This window comes from Lucilia cuprina, chromosome 3 (genome assembly GCF_022045245.1).
Source record: "Lucilia cuprina isolate Lc7/37 chromosome 3, ASM2204524v1, whole genome shotgun sequence".
In the NCBI taxonomy this organism is placed as follows: Eukaryota; Metazoa; Arthropoda; class Insecta; order Diptera; family Calliphoridae; genus Lucilia; species Lucilia cuprina.
In genome coordinates, this window is record NC_060951.1 from 5,943,387 (window position 1) to 5,971,097 (window position 27,711).

A 27,711-nucleotide genomic window follows, 5' to 3' on the forward strand; every position below is an offset into this window, starting at 1 on the left:
CGTGATACTGTTAAGATATAACAGCAAAAACAAACAGTAATTACGATTACGAAGAGATTAAAACGTATTAAGGAATTAAAGATAAAAAACGAAGCTTAAACATAGCATTAACATAAATATTTAAGAGAGTGTGAAGTTTTCATACAAATCATTAATAACTAAACACAATAAAGAAAAATAAAACATCACTACTATCAGTCAGCATCATATTGTAATAAAGCGTATTGTTTGGGGGTTAAGAAAAAAAGCATAAATGATGTTGAAATGAAATTAATTTAAATATGATTATGATTGTATGAAATATTAAGAAAAACAGAGAGGGGAGCAAAATGAATTGGTGACATAAATGACAAGAAAACAAATACAGAAAATCGTTTATGATAATGAAGTGTAAAATTTAAAGTTGTGATAAGATACATGTATGTTTTGTTGTTTTTGTTGTTGTTTTCTTTTTCCCTAAAGATAAATTAATTAATTGACATTATTAATGCGAAAAGAGAGAGTAATTGAAAAAGTAAAGAAAAAGGGGGGACAAATAAGTTCTTAAAGTGATAAAATTCCAGAAAAGATTTTGGAAATTTCCAAAGTTAACATGATTTGTGTCAAGTTTAAGTAAAAAAAAATTAAACTGATAATTTAAACAAAATTTTATAACTTACAAAATGTAAATGAAATCTGTTTTTAATTGCAAATTTTTAAAAAGTTCATTAAGCTTATTTTAATAAGAAGAAGAAAAATGTCATATAATTAATCATTTGTCTAACAGTGTCTAACAAAATAAATGTTTCAAAAAACCTAAAATTTTTTAAATTTTGTTAAAAAGTTCAAAAGTTTAAGATTTTTATCAAAACAAATCAAGCAAAACAACAAAACTAATATTTGCTTGCTACAAAAGTAACTAAAAACTAAATTTAAGACATCAACTAAAAGTTAATCAAAAAGTAATCATTTTGGTAGCAAAATTTTTTTAGTGTTGCCATAGTTTTTCAAGAAAAACGGTAAAAAAATTTTCAAATATAGCTTAAAGTAAAAACCGCTTACAGAAAATCATTGCTAAAACGTTGTAAACCCCATAAAACCAATTTTCAACTCTTAAACTTGGATTAAGCGAGTTTAGTTAAACTAGGAAATTGAAAGATTAACTAAATTTAAGACATCTAACTAAAAGTTAATCAAAAAATAACCATTTCGGTAGCAAAATTTTTTTAGTGTTGCCATAGTTTTTCAAGAAAAAAGGTAAAATATTTTCAAATATAGCTTAAAGTAAAAAACGAGTTCAGAAAATCATTGCTAAAACGTTGTAAACCTCAGAAAACCAATTTTTAAATCTTAAACTTGGATTAAGCGAGTTTAGTTAAACTTGGAAATTGAAAGATTAACTAAATTTAACCTTGCTAAACCATAGCTACACAAAAATCTAATAATTTCGAAGTAAAATTTTTTAGTGTTGCCATATTTTTTAAAGAAATTTTTTCTATAAACTCGGAAATCGAATGATTAGCTAAATTGTGTAGCACAAAGCAGTTAATAATTCAAAATTTAATATTTTTACAGAAAAAAATTTTTAGTGTTGCCATATTTTCTAAGAAAATTTTTCATATTTTCTTTAAAAAAAAACTCTAAAGAAAAAAATCGTTTAAAAATTATTATTAGAATATTGTTTAAAGCTTTTAAAACAATTTTCAAAACTTAAACTTTGTTTATCGGCTTTTAATTAAACTCTGAATATGAAAGATTAACTTTTTTTTTTTAGCTATATATTATTTATAAACCAAAAACTTGGTGGTTTTGTAATAACATTTCTTTAGTGTTAACATACAAATTTATTTTTTATTTAAAATTTCTCACGAAAAAAGAATTAAAACAAGTAAAATGTTTTAAATAACTTTTAAAAATTGTTTATATTTTGTTAGTTATTGTTTTAACTTTTATATTTTAATTACAAAGCCGTCATTTAAAGTTCAATTTCTAAATAAAATTTTTATATTTTTCTTATACTTATATTGTTTTCAAACACACAAACCGGTTTATCACGTTCTTACGTTATAAGCAAAATGAACAAAATAAATAATTTGCAATAATAAAAATATACAATAAAAAAAATCAATTAATTAATATAATAAATAAAACAAAAAACAACTAACAGCAAGTGCAACAGAGTTTACACAAGCAAAAGCAACAGCAACAACAAAATATATAATAAATACAAAAAAAATCAAAATATTTCATATAAAGAGCAGCCAATTTCATATGGCAACTCTTTAACGATAACAACAAAAAAAACCACCAAAGAGAAATTCTATTATCAATGTTAAAAATCAAAGTAAATCATAGACACAAATAAAAACAACTACAACAACAAAATAACAACGTAATCAAAACAAATGTCAAACATTTTTAATTAATACATAGTCAACACACACACATACATATAAACAAAATAAACCAAACAAAAAGAGCAACATCAAAAACGTTAGAAATATAAACAAAAAAACCACTGTTAAACCAGTCTACAGAGTCTTCAGTCTGCCTCTCTTTCCCATAAATGTCAAGACTTTATTGTTGCAAAAATTAACATAAACAAATATGTTTCTGATGTTTAAAATCAAATAAAATTAAATATTTCTATAAATAAAATAACATTTTTTTTAAAAAAACCCGAATTTCCAACAAAATGTTTTCAATAATTAAAACTCTTATTATTGCCGTGACATTATTTAACCGTGTCGTCAAGTGTCAAATGAATGTTGAGGCGGTAACGGAAACCATCACACCCACAAATTTAAAACCCTTAAGTAATGATGGGGCTATTGATGTTGCAAATGATTTAACAATTAATCAAATTCTTACAAATCTATCGATATTTAATGAAGAATCAAACGAATATGACACGAGCATCGTTTCAATGCTAGAGAATGTAACACATTCATGTCTACAAAGATGTATGGAGGAGGTGAGTGTTTTTATTATTAAGATTTCGTGCTTAATGTTAAGGTTTTTTTTAACAGAAATTCTTAAAATTTTTTTTAAATATCTTAATTTTGTTTAAAAATCATGTTTAATTGACAAAATGTGCTAAAACAGCGTTTTAGTGAAGACTTATTAAGTCGATAATATGTGATAGTTTGTTAATAGTTTTGTTCTAGTTCTGTTCTAGTTCTGTTATAATTCTGTTCTAGTTCTGTTCTAGTTCTGTTCTAGTTCTGTTCTAGTTCTGTTCTAGTTCTGCTCTAGTTCTGTTCTAGTTCTGTTCTAGTTCTGTTCTAGTTCTGTTCTAGTTCTGTTCTAGTTCTGTTCTAGTTCTGTTCTAGTTCTGTTCTAGTTCTGTTCTAGTTCTGTTCTGTTCTAGTTCTGTTCTAGTTCTGTTCTAGTTCTGTTCCAGTTCTGTTCTAGTTCTGTTCTAGTTCTGTTCTAGTTCTGTTCTAGTTCTGTTCTAGTTCTGTTCTAGTTCTGTTCTAGTTCTGTTCTAGTTCTGTTCTAGTTCTGTTCTAGTTCTGTTCTAGTTCTGTTCTAGTTCTGTTCTAGTTCTGTTCTAGTTCTGTTCTAGTTCTGTTCTAGTTCTGTTCTAGTTCTGTTCTAGTTCTGTTCTAGTTCTGTTCTAGTTCTGTTCTAGTTCTGTTCTAGTTCTGTTCTAGTTCTGTTCTAGTTCTGTTCTAGTTCTGTTCTAGTTCTGTTCTAGTTCTGTTCTAGTTCTGTTCTAGTTCTGTTCTAGTTCTGTTCTAGTTCTGTTCTAGTTCTGTTGTAGTTCTGTTGTAGTTCTGTTGTAGTTCTGTTGTAGTTCTGTTCTAGTTCTGTTCTAGTTCTGTTCTAGTTCTGTTCTAGTTCTGTTCTAGTTCTGTTCTAGTTCTGTTCTAGTTCTGTTCTAGTTCTGTTCTAGTTCTGTTCTAGTTCTGTTCTAGTTCTGTTCTAGTTCTGTTCTAGTTCTGTTTGTTCTAGTTCTGTTCTAGTTCTGTTCTAGTTCTGTTCTAGTTCTGTTCTAGATCTGTTCTAGTTCATTTCTAGTTCTGTTCTAGTTCAGTTCTAGTTCTGTTCTAGTTCAGTTCTAGTTCTGTTCTAGTTTTGTTCTAGTTCTGTTCTAGTTCTGTTCTAGTTCTGTTCTAGTTCTGTTCTGTTCTAGTTCTGTTCTAGTTCTGTTCTGTTCTAGTTCTGTTCTAGTTCTGTTCTAGTTCTGTTCTAGTTCTGTTCTAGTTCTGTTCTAGTTCTGTTCTAGTTCTGTTCTAGTTCTGTTCTGTTCTAGTTCTGTTCTAGTTCTGTTCTAGTTCTGTTCTAGTTCTGTTCTAGTTCTGTTCTAGTTCTGTTCTAGTTCTGTTCTAGTTCTGTTCTAGTTCTGTTCTAGTTCTGTTCTAGTTCTGTTCTAGTTCTGTTCTAGTTCTGTCCTAGTTCTGTTCTTGTTCTGTTCTAGTTTTGTTCTAGTTTTGTTCTAGTTCTGTTCTAGTTCTGTTCTAGTTCTGTTCTAGTTCTGTTCTAGTTCTGTTCTAGTTCTGTTCTAGTTCTGTTCTAGTTCTGTTCTAGTTCTGTTCTAGTTCTGTTCTAGTTCTGTTCTAGTTCTGTTCTAGTTCTGTTCTAGTTCTGTTCTAGTTCTGTTCTAGTTCTGTCCTAGTTCTGTTCTTGTTCTGTTCTTGTTCTGTTCTAGTTTTGTTCTAGTTTTGTTCTAGTTCTGTTCTAGTTCTGTTCTAGTTCTGTTCTAGTTCTGTCCTAGTTCTGTTCTAGTTCTGTTCTAGTTCTGTTCTAGTTCTGTTCTAGTTCTGTTCTAGTTCTGTTCTAGTTCTGTTCTAGTTCTGTTCTAGTTCTGTTCTAGTTCTGTTCTAGTTCTGTTCTAGTTCTGTTCTAGTTCTGTTCTAGTTCTGTTCTAGTTCTGTTCTAGTTCTGTTCTAGTTCTGTTCTAGTTCTGTTCTAGTTCTGTTCTTGTTCTGTTCTAGTTTTGTTCTAGTTCTGTTCTAGTTCTGTTCTAGTTCTGTTCTAGTTTTGTTTTAGTTCTGTTCTAGTTCTGTCCTAGTTCTGTTCTGATTCTATTAATGTTTAGTTAAGCAATTTTTTTTTTGCAAGATTGTAAATTGCGTAATTTGTAAATGTAATTTTAAGTAAAAAAATCATAAACGGAAAAATAACTATAAGATCATGTATTTTGATTTTAAACTCAAAAAGTTTAACAATCTATAAAACAATTTATTTAAGTATTTTTTTGGTCTATTCAGTATGCTGTTTCTTGTACACTTTTTTCATATAAATTTGTCACAAACAACTTATGTGCGGATTTAATTAAAAATGACAAAGCACGTTCTCGCCATCTAAAAAAAAGCAAACACACAAAATTGACAAAAACAAATAACATATATAAAAATATCCAAAAAAATATATATAAAAACAATGTATAGTAAAGCTCTGTATTTGAAACTATAATTTAACATTTTTTGAATCTAAAAAAACTGACCTACAGTTTTTTCGTTTGTTTGTTTTCGGTTCTGGTTTTGTCTTCTTTTTGAACTGGGGTTTTTAATTAAACGTTTTTTGAACATTGTTGTTTGTTTTGTAGTAATATTGATAGTTAAATGCTTTAAGTCGAGCGCCGCAGTGGCACGCATAAATATGCAAGGTTAAAGAAATTAATAAATAATAATTAAGAACATGTGTTTTATGGTTTAGTTAGAAAATAAAATGTAATTAAGCTTGAAAAATATGACATTTCAAAATTTTTTTGCAGAACTTAAAAAAAATTTTTTGGACAAAAAAATTGTATTAAATTTTGTTAGGGAAGTTATTTAAGCCTGAACTAGAACTGGACTAGAACGGAACTATAACAAAACTAGAACAGAACTTGAACAGAACTAGAACAGAACTAGAACAGAATTAGAACAAAACTAGAACATAACTAGAACAGAACTAGAACAGAACTAGAACAGAACTAGAACATAACTAAAACAGAACTAGAACAGAACTAGAACAGAACTAGAACAGAACTAGAACAGAACTAGAACAGAACTAGAACAGAACTAGAACAGAACTAGAACAGAACTAGAACAGAACTAGAACAGAACTAGAACAGAATTAGAACAGAACTAGAACAGAACTAGAACATAACTAGAACAGAACTAAAACAGAACTAGAACAGAACTAGAACAGAACTAGAACAGAACTACAACAGAACTAAAACAGAACAAGAACAGAACAAGAACAGAACTAGAACAGAAATAGAACAGAACTAGAACAGAACTAGAACAGAACTAGAACAGAACTAGAACAGAACTACAACAGAACTAGAACAGAACAAGAACAGAACTAGAACAGAACTAGAACAGAACTAGAACAGAACTACAACAGAACTAGAACAGAACAAGAACAGAACAAGAACAGAACTAGAACAGAACTAGAACAGAACTAGAACAGAACTAGAACAGAACTAGAACAGAACTAGAACAGAACTAGAACAGAACTAGAACAGAACTAGAACAGAACTAGAACAGAACTAGAACAGAACTAGAACATAACAAGAACAGAACTAAAACAGAACTAGAACAGAACTAAAACAGAACTAGAACATAACTAAAACAGAACTAGAACAGAACTAGAACAGAACTAGAACAGAACTAGAACAGAACTAGAACAGAACTAGAACAGAACTAGAACAGAACTAGAACAGAACTAGAACAGAACTAGAACAGAACTAGAACAGAACTAGAACAGAACTAGAACAGAACTAGAACATAACTAGAACAGAACTAAAACAGAACTAGAACAGAACAAGAACAGAACTAGAACAGAACAAGAACAGAACTAGAACAGAACTAGAACAGAACTAAACAGAACTAGAACAGAACTAGAACAGAACTAGAACAGAACTAGAACAGAACTAGAACAGAACTAGAACAGAACTAGAACAGAACTAGAACAGAACTAGAACAGAACTAGAACAGAACTAGAACAGAACTAGAACAGAACTAGAACAGAACTAGAACAGAACTAGAACAGAACTAGAACAGAACTAGAACAGAACTAGAACTAGAACAGAACTAGAACAGAACTAGAACAGAACTAGAACAGAACTAGAACAGAACTAGAACAGAACTAGAACAGAACTAGAACAGAACTAGAACAGAACTAGAACAGAACTAGAACAGAACTAGAACTAGAACAGAACTAGAACAGAACTAGACTAGAACAGAACTAGAACAGAACTAGAACAGAACTAGAACAGAACTAGAACTAGAACAGAACTAGAACAGAACTAGAACAGAACTAGAACAGAACTAGAACAGAACTAGAACAGAACTAGGACAGAACTAGAACAGAACTAGAACAGAACTAGAACAGAACTAGAACAGAACTAGAACAGAACTAGAACAGAACTAGAACAGAACTAGAACAGAACTAGAACATAACAAGAACAGAACTAGAACAGAACTAGAACAGAACTAGAACAGAACTAGAACAGAACTAGAACAGAACTAGAACAGAACTAGAACAGAACTAGAACAGAACTAGAACAGAACTAGAACAGAACTAGAACAGAACTAGAACAGAACTAGAACAGAACTAGAACAGAACTAGAACTAAACTAGAACTAAACTAGAACTGAACTAAAACTAAATGTAAGAAATGTTTAATTGCAATTTCAACAATTACAAAATCTAGTTCATCATTTGAATTTTCTGACATTTAGAATTTAAATTTTTTATCAGTCCACTTCTATTATAATAAAATATTTTTTTTATTTCGGTATAAAAAGATTGAAATTTGCATTAGAATTCCTTTAAACAAAAAATTGCAATTGTATAAAAACAAATTTTTTAATAAATTCAACATTGAAATAGTTTTTAATTCAATTATTTAAACAGGTCATATTTCGCTTTTTAAAATTTCTCACTTACACTTTTTTGTTGAGATGGAATTTTGTTGAATAAAAATTCAAAAAATATTTATTTAACTATTCAAAAAATTTAATAAATTATTTAATTGTTTGTTATTTTTTCATGTTTTACAAGTAACTGCTTACAGAGACATGAATAAATCAAATCTTTTGTAAGTCTTTGAATGTTCATTGAGTTTTTTGTATTGTGTTGTGTGGTTTAATGTGAGTTTAATTGATCACACTTTTAAATGTGACGTTTTATACACATGAATTCATACATTATTTTATTATTATTACTGCTGACGTTTGAAATATATTTAAATACAAGCTCTCCTCATACAGACAAGCCACACATGAAAAATACTTAAGAACTATAATAAGCGTCATAAAATACGACAATATAACCCATTAAATAAAAACCACATCTCTCCAAGTTATATAAATAGACAACACAGAGAGATACAGAGAGAGAGCAATAAATATTATAAAACAATGTTGGTCCTTCGAATCCTTAAAGTGAGCATAGTTTAATTTCTTTAATAAATATTATTTAAATCTATTTTCTTTGATCTTTATTTTACCTTCGAGTCCTTTACATTGTCATATAAATCAAATCCCTTTAAAGGTATTTGCAATTATACATTGTTTTTGTTTATTTGATGCTTCATAATATTACAATTATTAACATTTGCAAGGAGAGACGACGACTAACTATTTAAAACAATTATACGCACTAATATGTCTTTTATCTTTCTTATCAGATTGTACATAACATATTATTTGTCATAATGTTTATGTTGATCATGATTGTATGATTTCAATTACACAATATTGTTTTACTGTCAAAGTATAAGGGTATAATTATGAATGAGTTTGCCATAAAAAGCTAAAGAATAAGAACTTATATAACATATTTGAACAGAACTAAAACATAAGTAGAACAGAACTAAAACAAAACTAGAACACAGCTAAAATAGAACTAGAACACAACTAGAACAGAACTAGAACTAGAACACAACTAGAACAGAACTAGAACAGACCTAGAACAGAACTAGAACAGAACTAGAACAGAACTAGAAAAACTAGAACAGAACAGAACTAGAACAGAACTACAACAGAACTAGAACAGAACTAGAACAGAACTAGAACAGAACTAGAACAGAACTAGAACAGAACTAGAACAGAACTAGAACAGAACTAGAACAGAACTAGAACAGAACTAGAACAGAACTAGAACAGAACTAGAACAGAACTAGAACAGAACTAGAACAGACTAGAACAGAACTAGAACAGAACTAGAACAGAACTAGAACAGAACTAGAACAGAACTAGAACAGAACTAGAACAGAACTAGAACAGAACTAGAACAGAACTAGAACAGAACTAGAACAGAACTAGAACAGAACTAGAACAGAACTAGAAACAGAACTAGAACAGAACTAGAACAGAACTAGAACAGAACTAGAACAGAACTAGAACAGAACTAGAACAGAACTAGAACAGAACTAGAACAGAACTAGAACACAGAACTAGAACAGAACTAGAACAGAACTAGAACAGTACTAGAACAGAACTAGAACAGAACTAGAACAGAACTAGAACAGAACTAGAACTAGAACAGAACTAGAACTAGAACAGAACTAGAACTAGAACAGAACTAGAACTAGAACTAGACCACAACTAGAACAGAACTAGAATACAACTAGAACACAACTAGAACACAACTAGAACACAACTAGAACACAACTAGAACACAACTAAAACAGAGCTAGAACACAACTAGAACAGAACTAGAGCAGAACTAGAACAGAACTAGAACAGAACTAGAACAGAACTAGAACAGAACTAGAACAGAACTAGAACAGAACTAGAACAGAACTAGAACAGAACTAGAACAGAACTAGAACACAACTAAAACAGAGCTAGAACACAACTAGAACAGAACTAGAGCAGAACTAGAACAGAACTAGAACAGAACTAGAACAGAACTGGAACAGAACTAGAACAGAACTAGAACAGAACTAGAACAGAACTAGAACAGAACTAGAACAGAACTAGAACAGAACTAGAACAGAACTAGAACAGAACTAGAACAGAACTAGAACAGAACTAGAAGAGAATTAAAACAGAAATACAACAGAATATTCCATAGTCTGGACTATAAAATAGTATATAGTCTGGTGTATAGAATATTATTTAGTTTGGACTATAGAATAGGCTATAGGCTAGACTATAGAATAGTATATAGTCTGGACTATAGAATAGTCTATAGTGTGGACTATAGAATAGTCTATAGTCTGGATTATAGAATAGTCTATAGTCTGGACTATAGAATAGTCTAAGGTCTAGACTATAGAATAGTCTAAGGTCTAGACTGTAGAATAGTCTAAGGTCTAGACTATAGAATAGTCTAGACTATAGAATAGTTTATAGTCTGGACTATAGAATAGTCTATAGTCTGGACTATTGAATAGTCTATAGCCTAGACTATAGAATAGTTTATAGTCTAGACTATGGAATAGTGTATAGTCTAGACTATGGAATAGTCTATAGTCTAGGCTATAGAATAGTCTATAGTCTAGAGTATAGAATAGTCTATAGTCTAGAGTATAGAATAGTCTATAGTCTAGACTATAGAATAGTCTATAGTCTGGACTGTAGAGTAGTCTATAGTCTGGACTATAGAATAGTCTAAAGTCTGGACTATAGTGTAGCTTGTATTCTGAAATTAGGACCCTACTGGACTTATGTTCTAAGTATAGTGTTGTGTATGCTATAGATAAGTTTCAAGTCTATATAATAAGTAGTATGTATACTGAAGTTTAGATTTAGAATAGTTTTGCCATTTAAGCCCTTTTTCGTCCATATCTAATAAACAATTGTTTTTCATAAATCTTCACATTATGAGTCTATAGTATATGACACAATTATATCATATTACATGTAATAGACTTAAACAACTGTATTTAATTCTCAATCTCATACCGGCATAATTTGCATAATTAAAATGTCACAGTAGGAATGTTAGTCAGTATGTATGTCGTTTTATACAACTGTCTGTTTGTCTGTCTGTCTGCCTGCTTACCACTCAACAAATGCTTGTTGTTTTTTTTTTTTGTTAAGTGAGTGAGAGCGCGTGTGTGTTTAAGTTTTATTTTCATGAATGAATAGAGTCTAAAGATGAAGCGTTTTTTTTTCTTTCGAAAAATAAAACTTAGAATTTATTGTGTTTTTTTTTTGTTTCTATAAAGCATTTTTTCTTTGTTACATTTTTCAGCAATCACATGTCTAAAGTCACAGATCACAACGCATCACATTTCATAGAACATACGACTGATTCAGAAGTTACAACTAAAATCCGTCATAAATTATAGAAAAAGTGTGGAAAAAGAAAACCAAAGTCTTTATTCATCTTGTTTGGTTTCTAGTTTGAGGAGTTAAAGAATGTATGTGCTAGAGATTAAACTAAAGATTGTAATGGGTAGGGGTTAATGTTTATAGAGGGCCAACAGGGCTGTCAGACTGCATGACAGACAGCCTGACAGACAGACAGACAGTTGAGGCAATTTAAAAAGAATATTAGCTAATGGAATTAGCTCATGTTGAATAATGTACATATATATGAAAAACTAAAGGGGAAACCTCAGACAAATGCATAAATGTCGACAATTACGCATACAGTGATTTTACACTTATAAAAACTATTCGCAAAAAGTATTATTATTCTCAGCTTCTACGAGGTTTGATTTAAATCTCTACTTTTTCTCCGTGTACTTGGGTTTTATCGTTTCATTCTACATCTAAAGCTCTTTTCTATTGTTTAGCTAAGATTTGCTTTTGCAAATTAAAATGTTATTATTAATATTGTATTGTTTCTAATAAACTTAATACGTAACGTTTGAAATTAGCATAATTAAATATTCTTTATAAATATTTAAACTATTTTAAACTTGTTTTTTAAATTATAATTAAAACAATCAAAATAAAAAAAACTATCACGTGCTTGATTTAAGGTTTTTGCAATGAATTAAAAAAAAATAGAAACAAAACAGAGCTTGAAAAGAACTAGAAGAGAACTAGAACAGAATTAGAACAGAACTAGAACAGAACTAGAACAGAACTAGAACAGAACTAGAACAGAACTAGAACAGAACTAGAACAGAACTAGAACAGAACTAGAACAGAACTAGAACAGAACTAGAACAGAACTAGAACAGAACTAGAACAGAACTAGAACAGAACTAGAACAGAACTAGAACAGAACTAGAACAGAACTAGAACAGAACTAGAACAGAACTAGAACAGAACTAGAACAGAACTAGAACAGAACTAGAACAGAACTAGAACAGAACTAGAACAGAACTAGAATACAACTAGAACACAACTAGAACACAACTAGAACAGAGCTAGAACACAACTAGAATACAACTAAAACACAACTAGAACAAAACTGGAACAGAACTAGAACAGAACTAGAACAGAACTAGAACAGAACTAGAACAGAACTAGAACAGAACTAGAACAGAACTAGAACAGAACTAGAACAGAACTAGAACAGAACTAAAACAGAACTAGAACAGAACTAGAACAGAACTAGAACAGAACTAGAACAGAACTAGAACAGAACTAGAACAGAACTAGAACAGAACTAGAACAGAACTAGAACAGAACTAGAACAGAACTAGAACAGAACTAGAACAGAACTAGAACAGAACTAGAACAGAACTAGAACAGAACTAGAACAGAACTAGAACAGAACTAGAACAGAACTAGAACTAGAACAGAATTAGAACAGAACTAGAACACAACCAAAACTGAACTAGAACAGAACTAGAAAAGAACTAGAAAAGAACTAGAACAGAACTAGAAGAGAATTAAAACAGAAATACAACTGGCTATAGAATAGTCTGGTGTATAGAATATTCTATAGTCTGGTGTATAGAATATCCTATAGTCTGGACTATAGAATAGTCTATAGTTTGGACTATAGAATAGTCTATAGTTTGGACTATAGAATAGTCTATAGGCTAGATTAAAGAATAGTATATAGTCTGGACTATAGAATAGTATATAGTCTGGACCATAGAGTAGAATATAGTCTGGACTATAGAGTAATCTATAGTCTCGACTATAGAGTAGTCTATAGTCTCGACTATAGAGTAGTCTATAGTCTGGAGTACAGAATAGTCTATAGTGTGGAGTACAGAATAGTCTATAGTCTGGAGTACAGAATAGTCTATAGTCTGGAGTACAGAATAGTCTATAGTCTGGAGTACAAAATAGTCTATAGTCTGGAGTACAGAATAGTCTATAGTCTGGACTATAGAAAAGTCTATAGTCTGGACTATAGAATAGTCTAGAGTCTGGACTAAATAATAGTCTATAGTCTGGACTAAAGAATAGTCTATAGTCTGGACTATAGAATTGTCCATAGTCTGGACTATAGAATAGTCTATCGTTTGGACTACAGAATAGTCTATTGGCTGGACTATAGAATAGTGTATAGTCTGGACTATAGAATAGTGTATAGTCTGGACTATGGAATAGTCTAAAAAGAACTAGAACAGAATTAGAACAGAACTAGAACAGAACTAGAACAGAACTAGAACAGAACTAGAACACAACTAGAACAGAACAAAAGATATTATCTAAGTTTTCTAGAACAAATTTATTTTTCTACATTTCATCTAATATTATTAATATATTAATTAAAACAACAAGAAATATTCTTCCTCATTTCCTACAACCTTGTGCGTCAACCTCAATAAAAAACACAAGACAATTCCTTGTCAATTAACAGCAGCGTCATGGGGTTTTCATCATCATGATCTACTACTTCCACTTAAAAAGTCTCCTGCCCTACTCTCTGCCATCAGTTCTAAACAAAACTAAATAAATATAATAGGCGGGATTTTTTTCGTTTCATTTTTTTGTTAATGTATTTAATTTATTTATAAGAATTTTAAAAAGATTAACAACGGCTGACTGACTGCAACTACGTTTGGGGTCAGTTGAAAATAATTAACTTTGAAAAATTTCGTAGGAAAATAATCTCAATTATGTTAATTAAGTAATAATGACTGTAATTATTAGAATAAAATTTAAATTAAATAAATTTTAATAATTATTACAAAATAAATATAAAATGATATTTTAATAATTTTAATGAAATTTCTTTTTTATAGGAAACTTCGTTTTTAAATGATTTTGGTCTTAAATGCAAAGTGGGTGAAAATCGACCAGAATGTTATCGAGCAAGGGTAAGTAGTACAATAAAGAATCTTAATAAAAAAGTATAAAAATTAATATATTTTAGTTGCTATTTAATGCTAATATGTTTTGAGGGCAATTTTAATACTTTTTAAAAAGGTAGTATTTCTACTACTATTTTCAACTGTAATAAAATTGAATTTTTTGTAATATTTTCCGTTCGTTATATTATTTAAAAAATTTTGACAATATTTAAAAATTTTTTTCTTTAAAATTAAGGAATTTTTTGTTAAAAAGTAGTATTTTTAGTACTTTTTTAAAAAAGTTAAAATATGAAAATTATTTGATTTTTGTTTTTATTTAATGTTAATATGTTTTTAGCACAATTTTAATACTTTTTAAAAAAGTAGTATTTCTACTACTATTTTAAATTTTAATAAAATATATTTTTTTGTAAATGTTTTCATTCATTATTTTAATAAAAAAAATTTGACATTATTTTAAATTTTTTTCTTTAAAATTAAGGAATTTGTTATTAAAAAGTAGTATTTTTAGTACTTTTTTAAAAAAGTTCAATTACGAAAATTATTTAATTTTTGTTTTTATTTAATGTTAATATGTTTTCAGCACAATTTTAATACTTTTTTAATATGTTAATATGTTTTTAGCACAATTTTAATACTTTTTCAAAAAGTAGTATTTCTACTACTATTTAAAACTTCTTTTAAATGAAATTTTTTGTAGTATTTTCCGTTCGTTATTTTATTTAAAAAATGTTGACAATATTTTAAAATTTTTTTCTTTAAAATTAAGGAATTTTTTGTAAAAAAGTAGTATTTTTAGTACTTTTTTAAAAAAATAAAAGTATGGAACTTATTTTATTTTTGTTTTTATTTAATGTTAATATGTTTTGAAGGCAATTTTAATACTTTTTTAAAAAAGTAGTATTTCTACTACTATTTTAAACTTTAATAAAATTATTTTTTTTGTAATATTTTCCGTTCATTGTCTTATTTTAAAATTTATGATAATATTTTAAAAATTTTTTCTTTAAAATTAAGAATGTTTTTGTGAAAAAGTAGTATATTTAGTACTTTTTTGAAAATTTTAAATTAAGTAAATTTCTATATTTGCTTTATTAATACGTTTAAATTATTTAATTTGTCAATTTTAAGAGTTTTTTTTTAAAAAGTAGTAGAAATACTACTTTTTTGTAAAATTCTGCAATTTGTTATTTTCTTTAAAATTTAACAATTTTACATGGTTTTAAACGGGAATTTAAGTTTTTTTGTTTTTAAATTTAAGTATTGTTGTTGTTTCTTTGAAACTTAAGTACAATTTACAACATTTTCCCACAAGGTTTTTGTTTTTGTTTTCTTTGTTTTTTTGCAGTTAAACTAAAATTCCATTGCCAATGACTTTAATAAAATTTCACAATAAAGTCATTACATTTTATTACACACACACACATAAAACCAACCATAAAGAACAGACAGAAAAAAACAAAGATATTTTGTGTCACAAGGACATTTTGCACATGAAATTTGAGACAGAATGTAGAAAAAAAAATAAATGAACATGTTTCTACATGTTGCAAGTGCGAGTATTAACATTGTAATAACACTAGACACCTTGACGTCAGACAATGAATTAAAGTTAGAAGTACAGAAAAATACCTCAAGAATGATGGTCACATATATGTGAGACAAAACAAAAGAAATTTAATACCCTTAATGGGTTCTTGTTTCTTTTGTCCCCCTGACCCCCTGTCTTTGTAAAACCCTTCTCACTAATGATGAGAATATTTAAGGTTTTGTTTTTTGTTTAAAAGTTGTTGAACAATTAACAACCACAAAATTCAATATTATCTTTACAAACTACTTTTTTTCCTTTCACTGTAGAAGTTTTGTTCCTTTTTTGTAATTGTTGTTGTTATTGTTTTTAAATATAAATATCTTTTTATTTGTTTTTAATTTTTTTTTTAAATTCATCTTTTGTTCTATTTCTTTTTTCTCTCTTCAGTGTTTTAAGGGTTGTGAACTGTGGTGGCATGCCTTAAAAGAATTTGAACCTTGCCAGGAAGCATGTGTAAGTATTCGCACTTGTTATGCACTAAGTACTAGAGGTGTGTAAGTATTTTATGTGTGTGAAAAGTATGAATTTCGAAGGATTAAATACAGACTAAACGAGAGATGCCACATAATTGGAAAAACACTAGATAAATATTTGCAGAGAAAGAGTTCACTTACTTACTAACTGACTATAGTTTAGCCTATGGTCAACTGTAAAGGATACAGTTGACCACAGTCGAGATTATAGACTAGACTGTATTCTATAGTCTAGACTGTATTCTAATCTATAGTCTAGTCCATAGTCAAGTCTATAGTCTTGTCCATAGTCTATTCTATAGTCTACTCTATAGTCTACTCTATAGTCTAGTCTATGGTCTAATCTATGGTCTAGTCTATACTCTAGTCTATAGTCTAGTCTATAGTCTAGTCTATAGTCTAGTCTATAGTCTAGTCTATAGTCTAGTCTATAGTCTAGTCTATAGTCTAGTCTATAGTCTAGTCTATAGTCTAGTCTATAGTCTAGTCTATAGTCTAGTCTATAGTCTAGTCTATAGTCTAGTCTATAGTCTAGTCTATAGTCTAGTCTATAGTCTAGTCTATAGTCTAGTCTATAGTCTAGTCTATAGTCTAGTCTATAGTCTAGTCTATAGTCTAGTCTATAGTCTAGTCTATAGTCTAGTCTATAGTCTAGTCTATAGTCTAGTCTATAGTCTAGTCTATAGTCTAGTCTATAGTCTAGTCTATAGTCTAGTCTATAGTCTAGTCTATAGTCTAGTCTATAGTCTAGTCTATAGTCTAGTCTATAGTCTAGTCTATAGTCTAGTCTATAATCTAGTCTAGTCTATAGTCCAGTCTATAGTCTGATCTATAGTCTAGTCTATAGTCTAGTCTGTAATCTAGTATATAGTCTAGTCTATAGTCTAGTCTATAGTCTAGTCTATAGTCTAGTCTATAGTCTAGTCTATAGTCTAGTCTATAGTCTAGTCTATAGTCTAGTCTATAGTCTAGTCTATAGTCTAGTCTATAGTCTAGTCTATAGTCTAGTCTATAGTCTAGTCTATAGTCTAGTCTATAGTCTAGTCTATAGTCTAGTCTATAGTCTAGTCTATAGTCTAGTCTATAGTCTAGTCTATAGTCTAGTCTATAGTCTAGTCTATAGTCTAGTCTATAGTCTAGTCTATAGTCTAGTCTATAGTCTAGTCTATAGTCTAGTCTATAGTCTAGTCTATAGTCTAGTCTATAGTCTAGTCTATAGTCTAGTCTATAGTCTAGTCTATAGTCTAGTCTATAGTCTAGTCTATAGTCTAGTCTATAGTCTAGTCTATAGTCTAGTCTATAGTCTAGTCTATAGTCTAGTCTATAGTCTAGTCTATAGTCTAGTCTATAGTCTAGTCTATAGTCTAGTCTATAGTCTAGTCTATAGTCTAGTCTATAGTCTAGTCTATAGTCTAGTCTATAGTCTAGTCTATAGTCTAGTCTATAGTCTAGTCTATAGTCTAGTCTGTAGTCTAGTCTATAGTCTAGGTATAGTCTAGTCTATAGTCTAGTCTATAGTCTAGTCTATAGTCTAGTCTATAGTCTAGTCTATAGTCTAGTCTATAGTCTAGTCTATAGTCTAGTCTATAGTCTAGTCTATAGTCTAGTCTATAGTCTAGTCTATAGTCTAGTCTATAGTCTATAGTCTAGTCTATAGTCTAGTCTATAGTATATAGTCTAGTCTATAGTCTAGTCTATATAGAAAAAGGTAGTATTTCTAAAATCTGGTAACTCTTCTATGCTTTCTATTTGTAAAAAGTAGTATTTGTGCCTTCTTAACTTTGCTCCGTTTTCATTTTAATTTAAAACTCAGTTTTGCTGTAAACAACTAACAACAAAAAAATTTCAATAATTTTTTCTCACACATACTTTGCTGTTTTCGTTTTTCTGCTTCTTTTATGCTGTTTCTGCTGTTTCACAACAGTCCTCAACACAATTTTATCCTTTTGATTTACCGTGTATTTCCGCTTGTGAGACCACCCAAAGGCAGTATTGGCATTTGCAACGTTTACATGTTGAACGTTTATTAACAACAGCAACTATGTCCACAACAAAGTCAAAGGCGATGTCTGCAACAACAACAACAACTACTACCACCACTTCACTTCAACCGCAGCTGTTGCATGATAATGAAACTTTGAATACATTGACACTTAAATGGCCCATAACTACAGCAACGACATCACTTTTGCCGGCACTATATATGGCCAGCAGACCATTTAATATACAATACCAATATGTGTTAAGTGCTAAAACAACAACAATAACATCAAGGCCAGCGGCAGCCTCGGTAACAGTCATCACAACATCATCATCACCGGCTTTAGCTGTTAATGACACCCCAGACATCAATAGTAGCGAAGGAGTAGGCAGTCAACAACAGTCCAAACAGCATGTCGAACTAGAAGACCAAAAATCATCTCTACTAAAACATAACGATAAAGGCGATAAACATGATAATGTTGCTGATGATGTTGACGATGACGAGAACAATGACGATTTTGAAAATGATGCTGTTGTTGAGCAAAATGGAGAAGAAGTTGCAAAACGTAGCCAACAAGAGCCAGAAGAACAATGGTGGAATTTAGCAGACTATAATTGTAATGAGAATTTTGAATGTGACATAATGGATGGTTTAATGCCGTATACATCATATAAGGTAAGAGGATTTTTTGTCACTGTAAGTTATTAAGAGGATAATAAATACTTTTTGAGGCAGCAAAAGCTTAAATGTTTATTAAAGCAAAAATTCATGGGGAAAGAAATATAATTTAAGAAACTTTCTAGTAAATGAAAAAGTGTTTATGTTTTTTTTTTGAGTAAATTATGTTGGAAGTTGGTAAAAGCTTTAAAAAAGAGCTTTAGTAACGCAAAAAGCTATTTCTAATGAAATTTAGTCTAATAGAAAAAGTTTTTTAAGAGCTTTAGGATGTTTTCTTTTTAAGTTTTCATCTAATTTTAAAATATTCTTTTCAGTTTCGTTTCGAGTTACCATTTGGCGACAATTTATATGATGTCCTGTACTCATCAGCTTCTGAAATCTATACCACACCCGCCCTAGGTCGGCCCATATCAAAGCCGATTATTACACAGACATTAGCTTTAGATGAAACACATATTGTTGTCTTTTGGCAGCCGGGAAAATTTACAAATGGTCCTTTAACCAACTATAAGGTGATGTTAAAGGCCACCGAGAGCAATGAACAATTTGAAAATGTAAGTTAAGTTTAACTAATTAAGTTTAAATTAAGTTGAAAGCTTTTTTTCGCAGAAGCATAAACAACTATTACCTCCCACGGCAAGCTATCACATCTTCTCCAAACTTTTACCTTTTACCTCATACACTCTCCATTTAAGTATGATTAATGCTGAAGGTGAGGGTCCCTGGTCGGAGGTTAATGTTACCACAAAAGCTTTAAAAGCTCCTCAAATAAATTGGATGATTTAAATACTTTACTCATAGCGGGAGAATATAGTATAGTGATGAAATCGTTGGATCCTTGGTAGAAAGTAGGGTCTTGTATAAAAGTGAGGAGATTCTAACCGATTTTGATGTTCATCAATATACCAAACGTTTATTTGTTATAAATAAAAAGGGAGTGGTTGTAAGGTGGGTGTTAACGAATAAGCTTTTAACTTAGAGCTTTTGTCTAAAAGCTTTCTTTCTTTTACCAGTTTGTTTATAGATGATTCAGCCAATTATACGTTATTGAATTTACTGGAAGAAGAATCAGGTTTTGTACCCTCTAAGCTGGCAGTGGATTGGTTAAATCAAAAGCTTTATGTGGCAGGAGGGGTGAGTGAATAAGTGAAAAGCTTTTTTGAATTTTTAGCTTATGTTATGTTTTGTCTTTTAGACTTCTATTGCTAATAGTTGGATATTGAAACGTTTAGATTTTAATGGTTCCAATGTTGAATTGCTGGTGCCCTCTTTAAAGCCTTTAAAGCATTTACATATAGATCCCTTAAATGGCTGGATATTTGCCTCAACTGAAAGCTTTCAATTAAGCCGCATTAATCTTAAAACATTTAAGGTTTCTCAATATATATTACCCTTTGAACTAGAGCACTTTTCCAATCAATATCATTCATATCTATTAAATGCTTATAATGCCAAAGAACGTTCTATATATGAGCTTTCTTATGATAGTAAATTCAAGGAGCAGAAGTCATGGAATGTTAGTTCAAATTTCCAAGGAGATATTTTGTGGTTTGACACTTTCGAAAATTGGCTTATCATGACCAATGGTTCGCATTTATTGAGACAGCATATGGAGGGTCAACAAGAAGTGGATATATTGGGTTTTAAGGAGATAGAATGGTGTTGGAAGTTAATGCCTTTGATGTCAACGAGTCTAAAGAACTATATACAGCCCTTACCCAAACCCTTAAAAGAACCGGAAAACGTACAGGCTGTGTTATCACCCAACAAGGCTAAAATTTCCTGGCTGTCTCCTCAGCGATTGAAAAAATTTCAATCAAAGGCCTCTTGGCAAAATTGGGAATATGAATTGGATATATTGGATGTCTCGAGTAATAATGCTTTCAATATACGCAGTATTAAGTCCACCCATTTCCAGGTGGAACGTTTACAAGCCAATAATTTATACAAAATCAAAGTGAGAGCTTTATTAAATGCCCCCAATCGACAAGGTTTGAGTGCTACAACCAGTGAATGGTCGCAGGAGTTATTGACCCGCACCTGGCCTATGGGTGATCATCATTTTTTATGGGCTAGTGATAGAGGTCTATGGCAGACTGAAGTGTTATTACAACCAGCCGAGCTTAAAGCTTTGGCTTATAAAAATATCGAAAGTTTTAAACAAATCAATAGTTCGGTGTATTATATAGATAAAACGAGCCATCAGTTGGGCTGTTTTAATCTCATGAATACGGAGATATCTTGTGGTTTTCAACAACCCAATGTCTATAGTGTGGACTATGATTGGCGTGCGGAAAAGTTGTACTGGTCTGATGTCAGCAAGAATTGTATAGTAAGATCGAATTTAAACGGTGAATACAAAGAACTTTTACCTATTTTTGGAGCTCGACTTATCAAATTGGATGTGGCGAAGGGCTATATATATTACACGACCGATACACGTTTGCTAAGACGAAAACTTAATGGCTTAATGGTGTCACAAGAAATGGAATATTATCATAACAATGGTAATGGTGAGTCTATACAAGGATTTGCCTTGGATTTTGTGCAACAAAAGATTTATTGGTGGGTTCAACATCAGGAGGGTAAAACGAGGCTGTTTTCATCTTCTTTGGATTTTGTTAAATCTGATGATTTATTTGATCTGCCGGAAAATTATAAAATTTTGCAAGATTCTTTTAATTTTCTTCAAGAAATCGATTGTTTTATTTGGTTAAAGGCAATGGAAAGAGAAGTGGTGGTAATGGTGGGGCGGCCAGGATTATTTCACGCAACCTATGACTCTAGCTATTCCCCTAAAGCATAAAGCTAATTTTGTGACCTTAAGACAAGATTTCAGCAATGTGCATGATCCAAACATTATACCCGAAGCCATAGATCGTGATAGTGTTTATATAACCGAAGGCTATTGGGATGATTTCAACATCAAATGGTCTGCGGTGAATACTAATGACAATATTACAATTTTCTACAAAGTTCTAATTTCGACTTGGCCTTTGGAACCGCAATTTATACTAACATTTGAAGTGGCCCAAACTGTGGTGCGTATAACGGAATTTAAAATGGCTGGTTTGGCAATAAATGTCACCATTACTCCCGTTTCCTTGTGGGCTCAAGGTCCTGCTACTACTGTTCTACTTAAAACTCCCTCTGCAGCTCCTAAGCAACCGAAAAACTTGAGAGTTTTTTGTAGAGCAGATCATGGAACCTTTGCAGAAACAGAGTAACATTACCGCTTTGGTACGATGGGATTCACCCGATAATATTTCCTCGGAAAAGAGGTATTCTATAAAGTCTATTGCTATCTCAAAGAGGATCTACACAGTGTCAAGGATATTGAGGATATGGGTTTGAAAAGTCATGAGGTTAGATTTTATAATTTACTTAAAGAGGAATCCTATATGTTCCAGGTTCAAGCTTTTTCCCTAACACGTTCTAAGGGTGGTGAGAAAACATCCCTGCTTACTCACTTTATAAATCCTGATTCTCAAGCCATTCCAAAATTATTATTTACAACTTCCGAGTATATAGCAGAATTAGATTTGGATTTGAATGTAACGAAAAAATGGGTTTATACCTCTAGCGAGGTAGAACATTTATCTATGATTAGCGGAGAACAACGATTGATATGGGTCAATGAAAATGTAGAGTTAATGACCTATCAGCCGGGTGCGGCTTCATTGAAATTGGCACGCATGAGAGCTGAAGTTTTGGGCTTAACAGTGGACTGGATATTGCGCAAGGTCTACTGGGCGGAGCTGTCGGGAGAAAAGGAGAATTTGGTGGGTATTTATGAACTGGATTTGAATCAATATGAGGGCAAAGTAATGCTCGGTTCGAAAATCTTCTCCTTAAGTCCGGGAAAACTTTTAAAGAACCTTATAGTCTTACCCTATTCCCGTTCTTTGTTGTGGTTGGAATATGAGCTGGACAATAGAAACAACTGTACACTACAAGGTAGAAATCTATCTGATTTTTCTCAGCTTAAATTCAAAAATCATTTCTTCTACCATCAAATGTTTGAGGGTTCCCTAATGCCGGATATAGAATCGGTAAATCTGATCGATTCTAAGGGAAAACTTTATGCTTATGAATTGCAAAGACATCTTAGCACCTCTTTAAAGATACCGCTAGAGGAAATTGAGATTAATGCCAACTTTCAAAGAGATTCAGGTTATTTTTTACTCTCTCTACAATCATACACTCAAGGCCTTTAATAGACGTAAACATAATTTGGAATTTACACAAGCACTCAAGGAAATAAAACTTATTAAAGCTTTCAACTATCAAGAATATCCCAAAAGAGAATGTTTAATAATGGAGTATAATGCGTTGAATGGAGAGTTTAGTTCCCTAGAGCAATTGTTTGTACAAGAAGTCTCGGAGGAGTTTATGGTTTTACAGCTCATGAAAAAGAATCCCTTTGAGAACTGTAAACTACCCATACCGGGTTTAAGTTATCATATTCTGCTTAATGGGCCCCAAGACTTTGTAAAAGAATACCAACTGAAACCGGGTCCTCTCAACATAACCGAACTAAGGCCTTTTACCAACTACACCCTGAGAATAAACGCCTCTTCTTACTATCAACAAAAGTTTTTGATTGAGGAAATGCAATATCCTGAATTCGTTATCAGAACCCAAGAAGGTAATCCCTGGCAACCAATGAATTTTACAGCTTCACCCTTAAGTCCCTCCGAAATAGCGGTGGCTTGGTTAGAACCCCAACAACTTAATGCTGATTCGGTAGCTTATCAACTCTACTGGCAGGCTTTAAATTCATCCTTGACCTCACACAAAAGAGTGGATGATTTTGAAATGATTTTAATGAACTTGGAACCTGCTCAGGAGTATCATATATGGCTGGAAGTCTATTCGAAACCTTCTAAATTTAACACCACCGAAAAATTACTTGTGAAAACCTTTCCCGAACCAGAACCTTTGCAGTTAATAGAAAAAGAAGCCTATAATTTAACCCTACAATGGCAAGCTAATACGGACTATGATTCGGTAATTTTGGAATGTACTCCTCTAACACAAGATCCCGAAGATTTTCCCTTTAGCATCGACATAACGGGTGTAACGGATAACATTACTGTTACAAATCTGGAACCTAAAACAAAATATGAATTTTATCTCAAACTTCAATTTGCCTCAGTGGAAAGGATATACATATGGCCTGAAGTGCCCAGTTCCCATTATATCTACGAGACTTTGGGCGATGCTCCCGGCAGACCAGGACAACCTCAAATAGAGCATATAACTGGAGAAATATTCAAAGTATTTTGGGATCCAGCCAAAAATAATGGAGCCACCATAACAGAATACAATCTCGAGGCATTACAGGCTAGACAACATAAAAGAATAAGACGCAATATTGTAATACCAACAGCCAATGCCTCTAACACTTCATCAATAACCCGTTTAGCTCAAATGCCTTGGGTAGAGGAATTACAACCTCTGGAAGATAAATGGCTGTCGTATTGCAATACCACCGAACTAAGTTGCATAGTACGTGAGTTGCACACTATGCGTTTCTTAATGTTTCGTGTGCGTGCGCGTAATGAACCCTATGGCTGGGGGCCTTACAGTGAGGATAGTGAACGTGTATTGGAACCATTTGTCTCACCACAAAAACGTAACTCATTAGTGTTGGCCATTATAGCGCCGGCAGCCATAGTAACCACCTGTGTTATCATACTAATTGTCATACGTAAAGGTAAGAAAACACACCAATACACACATACCGACAAAGTTCAATTCAATTATGTAAATCATTATTATTTTTGTTTTTTTCTTTGTCTCTGTTAGTACAAAAACGTCGCCTGAAAGCCAAACAATTATTGGCTAAAAGTCGTCCTAGTATTTGGAGTAATTTGTCTACAATGCAACAACAATTGGCAGCACGTAATAGAGCATTTTCTATGACCAGCGCTTCGACCATGTATACAGGTGGTCCTTTGAGTGATGCTGATATTGCTCTATTGCCTCATATTAATTGGAGTCAAATTACTTTGTTGAATTTTTTGGGCAGTGGAGCATTTGGTGAAGTATACGAGGGTATGCTGAAGCATGAGGATGAAGAGGAAATGGAAAAGGTGGCCATAAAGGTAAGAGAGAATTCTGTTCTAGTTCTGTTCTAGTTTTGTTCTAGTTCTGTTCTAGTTATGTGCTAGTTCTGTTCTAGTTCTGTTCTAGTTCTGTTCTAGTTCTGTTCTAGTTCTGTTCTAGTTCTGTTCTAGTTCTGTTCTAGTTCTGTTCTAGTTCTGTTCTAGTTCTGTTCTAGTTTCTGTTCTAGTTCTGTTCTAGTTCTGTTCTAGTTCTGTTCTAGTTCTGTTCTAGTTCTGTTCTAGTTCTGTTCTAGTTCTGTTCTAGTTCTGTTCTAGTTCTGTTCTAGTTCTGTTCTAGTTCTGTTCTAGTTCTGTTCTAGTTCTGTTCTAGTTTTGTTCTAGTTTCTGTTCTAGTTCTGTTCTAGTTCTGTTCTAGTTCTGTTCTAGTTCTGTTCTAGTTCTGTTCTAGTTCTGTTCTAGTTCTGTTCTAGTTCTGTTCTAGTTCTGTTCTAGTTCTGTTCTAGTTCTGTTCTAGTTCTGTTCTAGTTCTGTTCTAGTTCTGTTCTAGTTCTGTTCTAGTTCTGTTCTAGTTCTGTTCTAGTTCTGTTCTAGTTCTGTTCTAGTTCTGTTCTAGTTCTGTTCTAGTTCTGTTCTAATTCTGTTCTAATTCTGTTCTAGTTCTGTTCTAGTTCTGTTCTAGTTCTGTTCTAGTTCTGTTCTTGTTCTGTTCTAGTTCTATTCTAGTTCAGTTCTAGTTCTGTTCTAGTTTTGTTCTAGTTCTGTGCTGGTTCTGTTCTAGTTCTGTTCTAGTTCTGTTCTAGTTCTGTTCTAGTTCTATTCTAGTTCTGTTCTAGTTCTGTTCTAGTTCTGTTCTAGTTCTGTTCTAGTTCTGTTCTAGTACTGTTCTAGTTCTGTTCAAGCTTGTGTGTGTTACCTTTTCAGAGTCTTCGCAAGGGAGCCAGTGAATTTGCTGAACTTTTACAGGAAGCTCAACTGATGAGCAATTTTAAACATGAGAACATAGTGCGTCTAATAGGAGTCTGCTGTGATACTGAATCGATTTCCATCATCATGGAGCATATGGAAGGAGGAGATCTCCTCAGTTACCTAAGAGAGTCAAGACCCAATTCAACGGTAAAATAAAACGATTTCATCAAGATTTGTTTATTGGAAACATAAAATTCATTTCCTTTATTTTTCAGAAACCAGTAGCCTCCTTACAACTCTTAGACCTAATGTCCATGTGCATAGATGTAGCCACCGGTATGGCCTATTTAGAGGATATGCATTTTGTACATCGTGACTTGGCTTGTCGTAATTGTCTGGTATCGTCACGTATACCCAGTAAGAGAACCGTGAAAATTGGGGACTTTGGTTTAGCTAGAGATATTTATAAAAATGATTACTATCGCAAGGAGGGAGAGGCTTTAATGCCGGTACGTTGGATGGCTCCGGAAAGTTTAGTCGATGGTGTTTTTACAACACAATCAGATGTCTGGGCTTTTGGTGTTTTATGCTGGGAGATATTGACTTTGGGGCAACAGCCTTATGCTGCAAGAAACAATTTTGAAGTATTGAATTTTGTCAAAGAGGGAGGCAGACTAGAACAGCCGGATAATTGTCCAGATAAATTGTGAGTTTTTTGGTATTTACATTAAGAGAATAAATAATTTACTTTGAATTTCACTCCAGATTCTCCTTAATGTCTGCATGTTGGCAAACTGATCCCGAAGAACGTCCTACTTTCCGCAAATGTTTCAACTCTTTGCTGGCCATTAAAACCGATGTACGACGTGTTAGTTTGGGTTACAATATCGATGACAGTGATTATGCCATGTATGCCAATCAACATGGCATAGTCTTAAGTAGTTTCTTAGCCTCTCCGCCCCTTAATAAGGTCAAAGAAGAGGAGGAGCTGGAGGAACCGCTTAAGGATGATGTGGAAAATGTTAAACTAAATCACAAATATGAAATGAGACAAAATTCTTTAAATAGTCAAAATGAAGAGGAATCTATTTTGTCTAATAATCATGTACAGAACAAAACCCTTGAGTCCATAACCGAGAAAAACGATTTGAAAGTACGTTTTAATAACAACATTTCGATGAGAGATGCCGGAGAGCCGGAGTCTCTGAATGATGAGTCACATTTGATAGACACTAAGTTATATAGAATACAAGAAAATCCTGATTATTATGTTAATGAGGGAGTATCCCGTTTATAGACGGGTTAACAGGGATCAAATCTAAAAGCCAAATAATCATTGAAATCATTTAGTTGTAAGTAATTTAAGCATCGAATTTACGATTTTTTTCTTTTTAAGAGACTGTTTTTTAAGAAAGATTTTAAAATTGTTTTTTGTTGTAAGTGTAAAAAAGATTATTTATATAAAAAAGTTGTAAGAAATAAGGTAGAAGACTAAATTTATTTCCGAAGCAAAATCTGGACGGTGGATTACATATGTGGTGAAGTATATGAAAGTTTTCTGAAGAATAAAAAATGAATTTAAGATTTAAAGATAAAGGTGAGAGATTTGGAGAATATCGTTTAGTTGCAGTTTAATACTACTCCAGTTCTACAGTTCTAGAAAACAAGAAAATCGTATTACCATGTTAATGAGAGAGTATCCCGTTTATAGATGGATTAACTGGAACCAAATCTAAAAGACACATAACCATTGAAATGAAGTTCTAGCTCAGTTCTAGTTAATTTCTAGTTCTATTCTATTTCTGTTCTAATTCTTTTCTAGTTCTATTCTAGTTCTGTTCTAGTTCTGTTCTAGTTCTGTTCTAGTTCTGTTCTAGTTCTGTTCTAGTTCTGTTCTAGTTCTGTTCT

At 31.7% G+C, this 27,711-nt stretch overlaps 1 protein-coding gene across 1 annotated transcript; it reads left to right on the forward strand.

The window, feature by feature from the left end:
- LOC111681200 (protein sevenless) lies at positions 1 to 27,282 on the forward strand. The gene is given in 20 exon segments (XM_046946177.1): positions 1 to 664; positions 2,147 to 2,953; positions 14,032 to 14,106; positions 16,079 to 16,144; positions 18,089 to 18,493; positions 18,653 to 18,823; positions 19,141 to 19,380; positions 19,436 to 19,603; positions 19,606 to 19,663; positions 19,666 to 19,774; positions 19,840 to 19,960; positions 20,022 to 21,572; positions 21,574 to 22,011; positions 22,013 to 22,097; positions 22,100 to 23,004; positions 23,006 to 24,545; positions 24,638 to 24,936; positions 25,819 to 26,010; positions 26,079 to 26,509; positions 26,569 to 27,282. Coding segments are annotated over 19 exon segments (7,665 nt in total). The 5' UTR covers positions 1 to 664; positions 2,147 to 2,674; the 3' UTR covers positions 27,101 to 27,282.
- Positions 27,283 to 27,711: the final 429 nt, after the last annotated feature.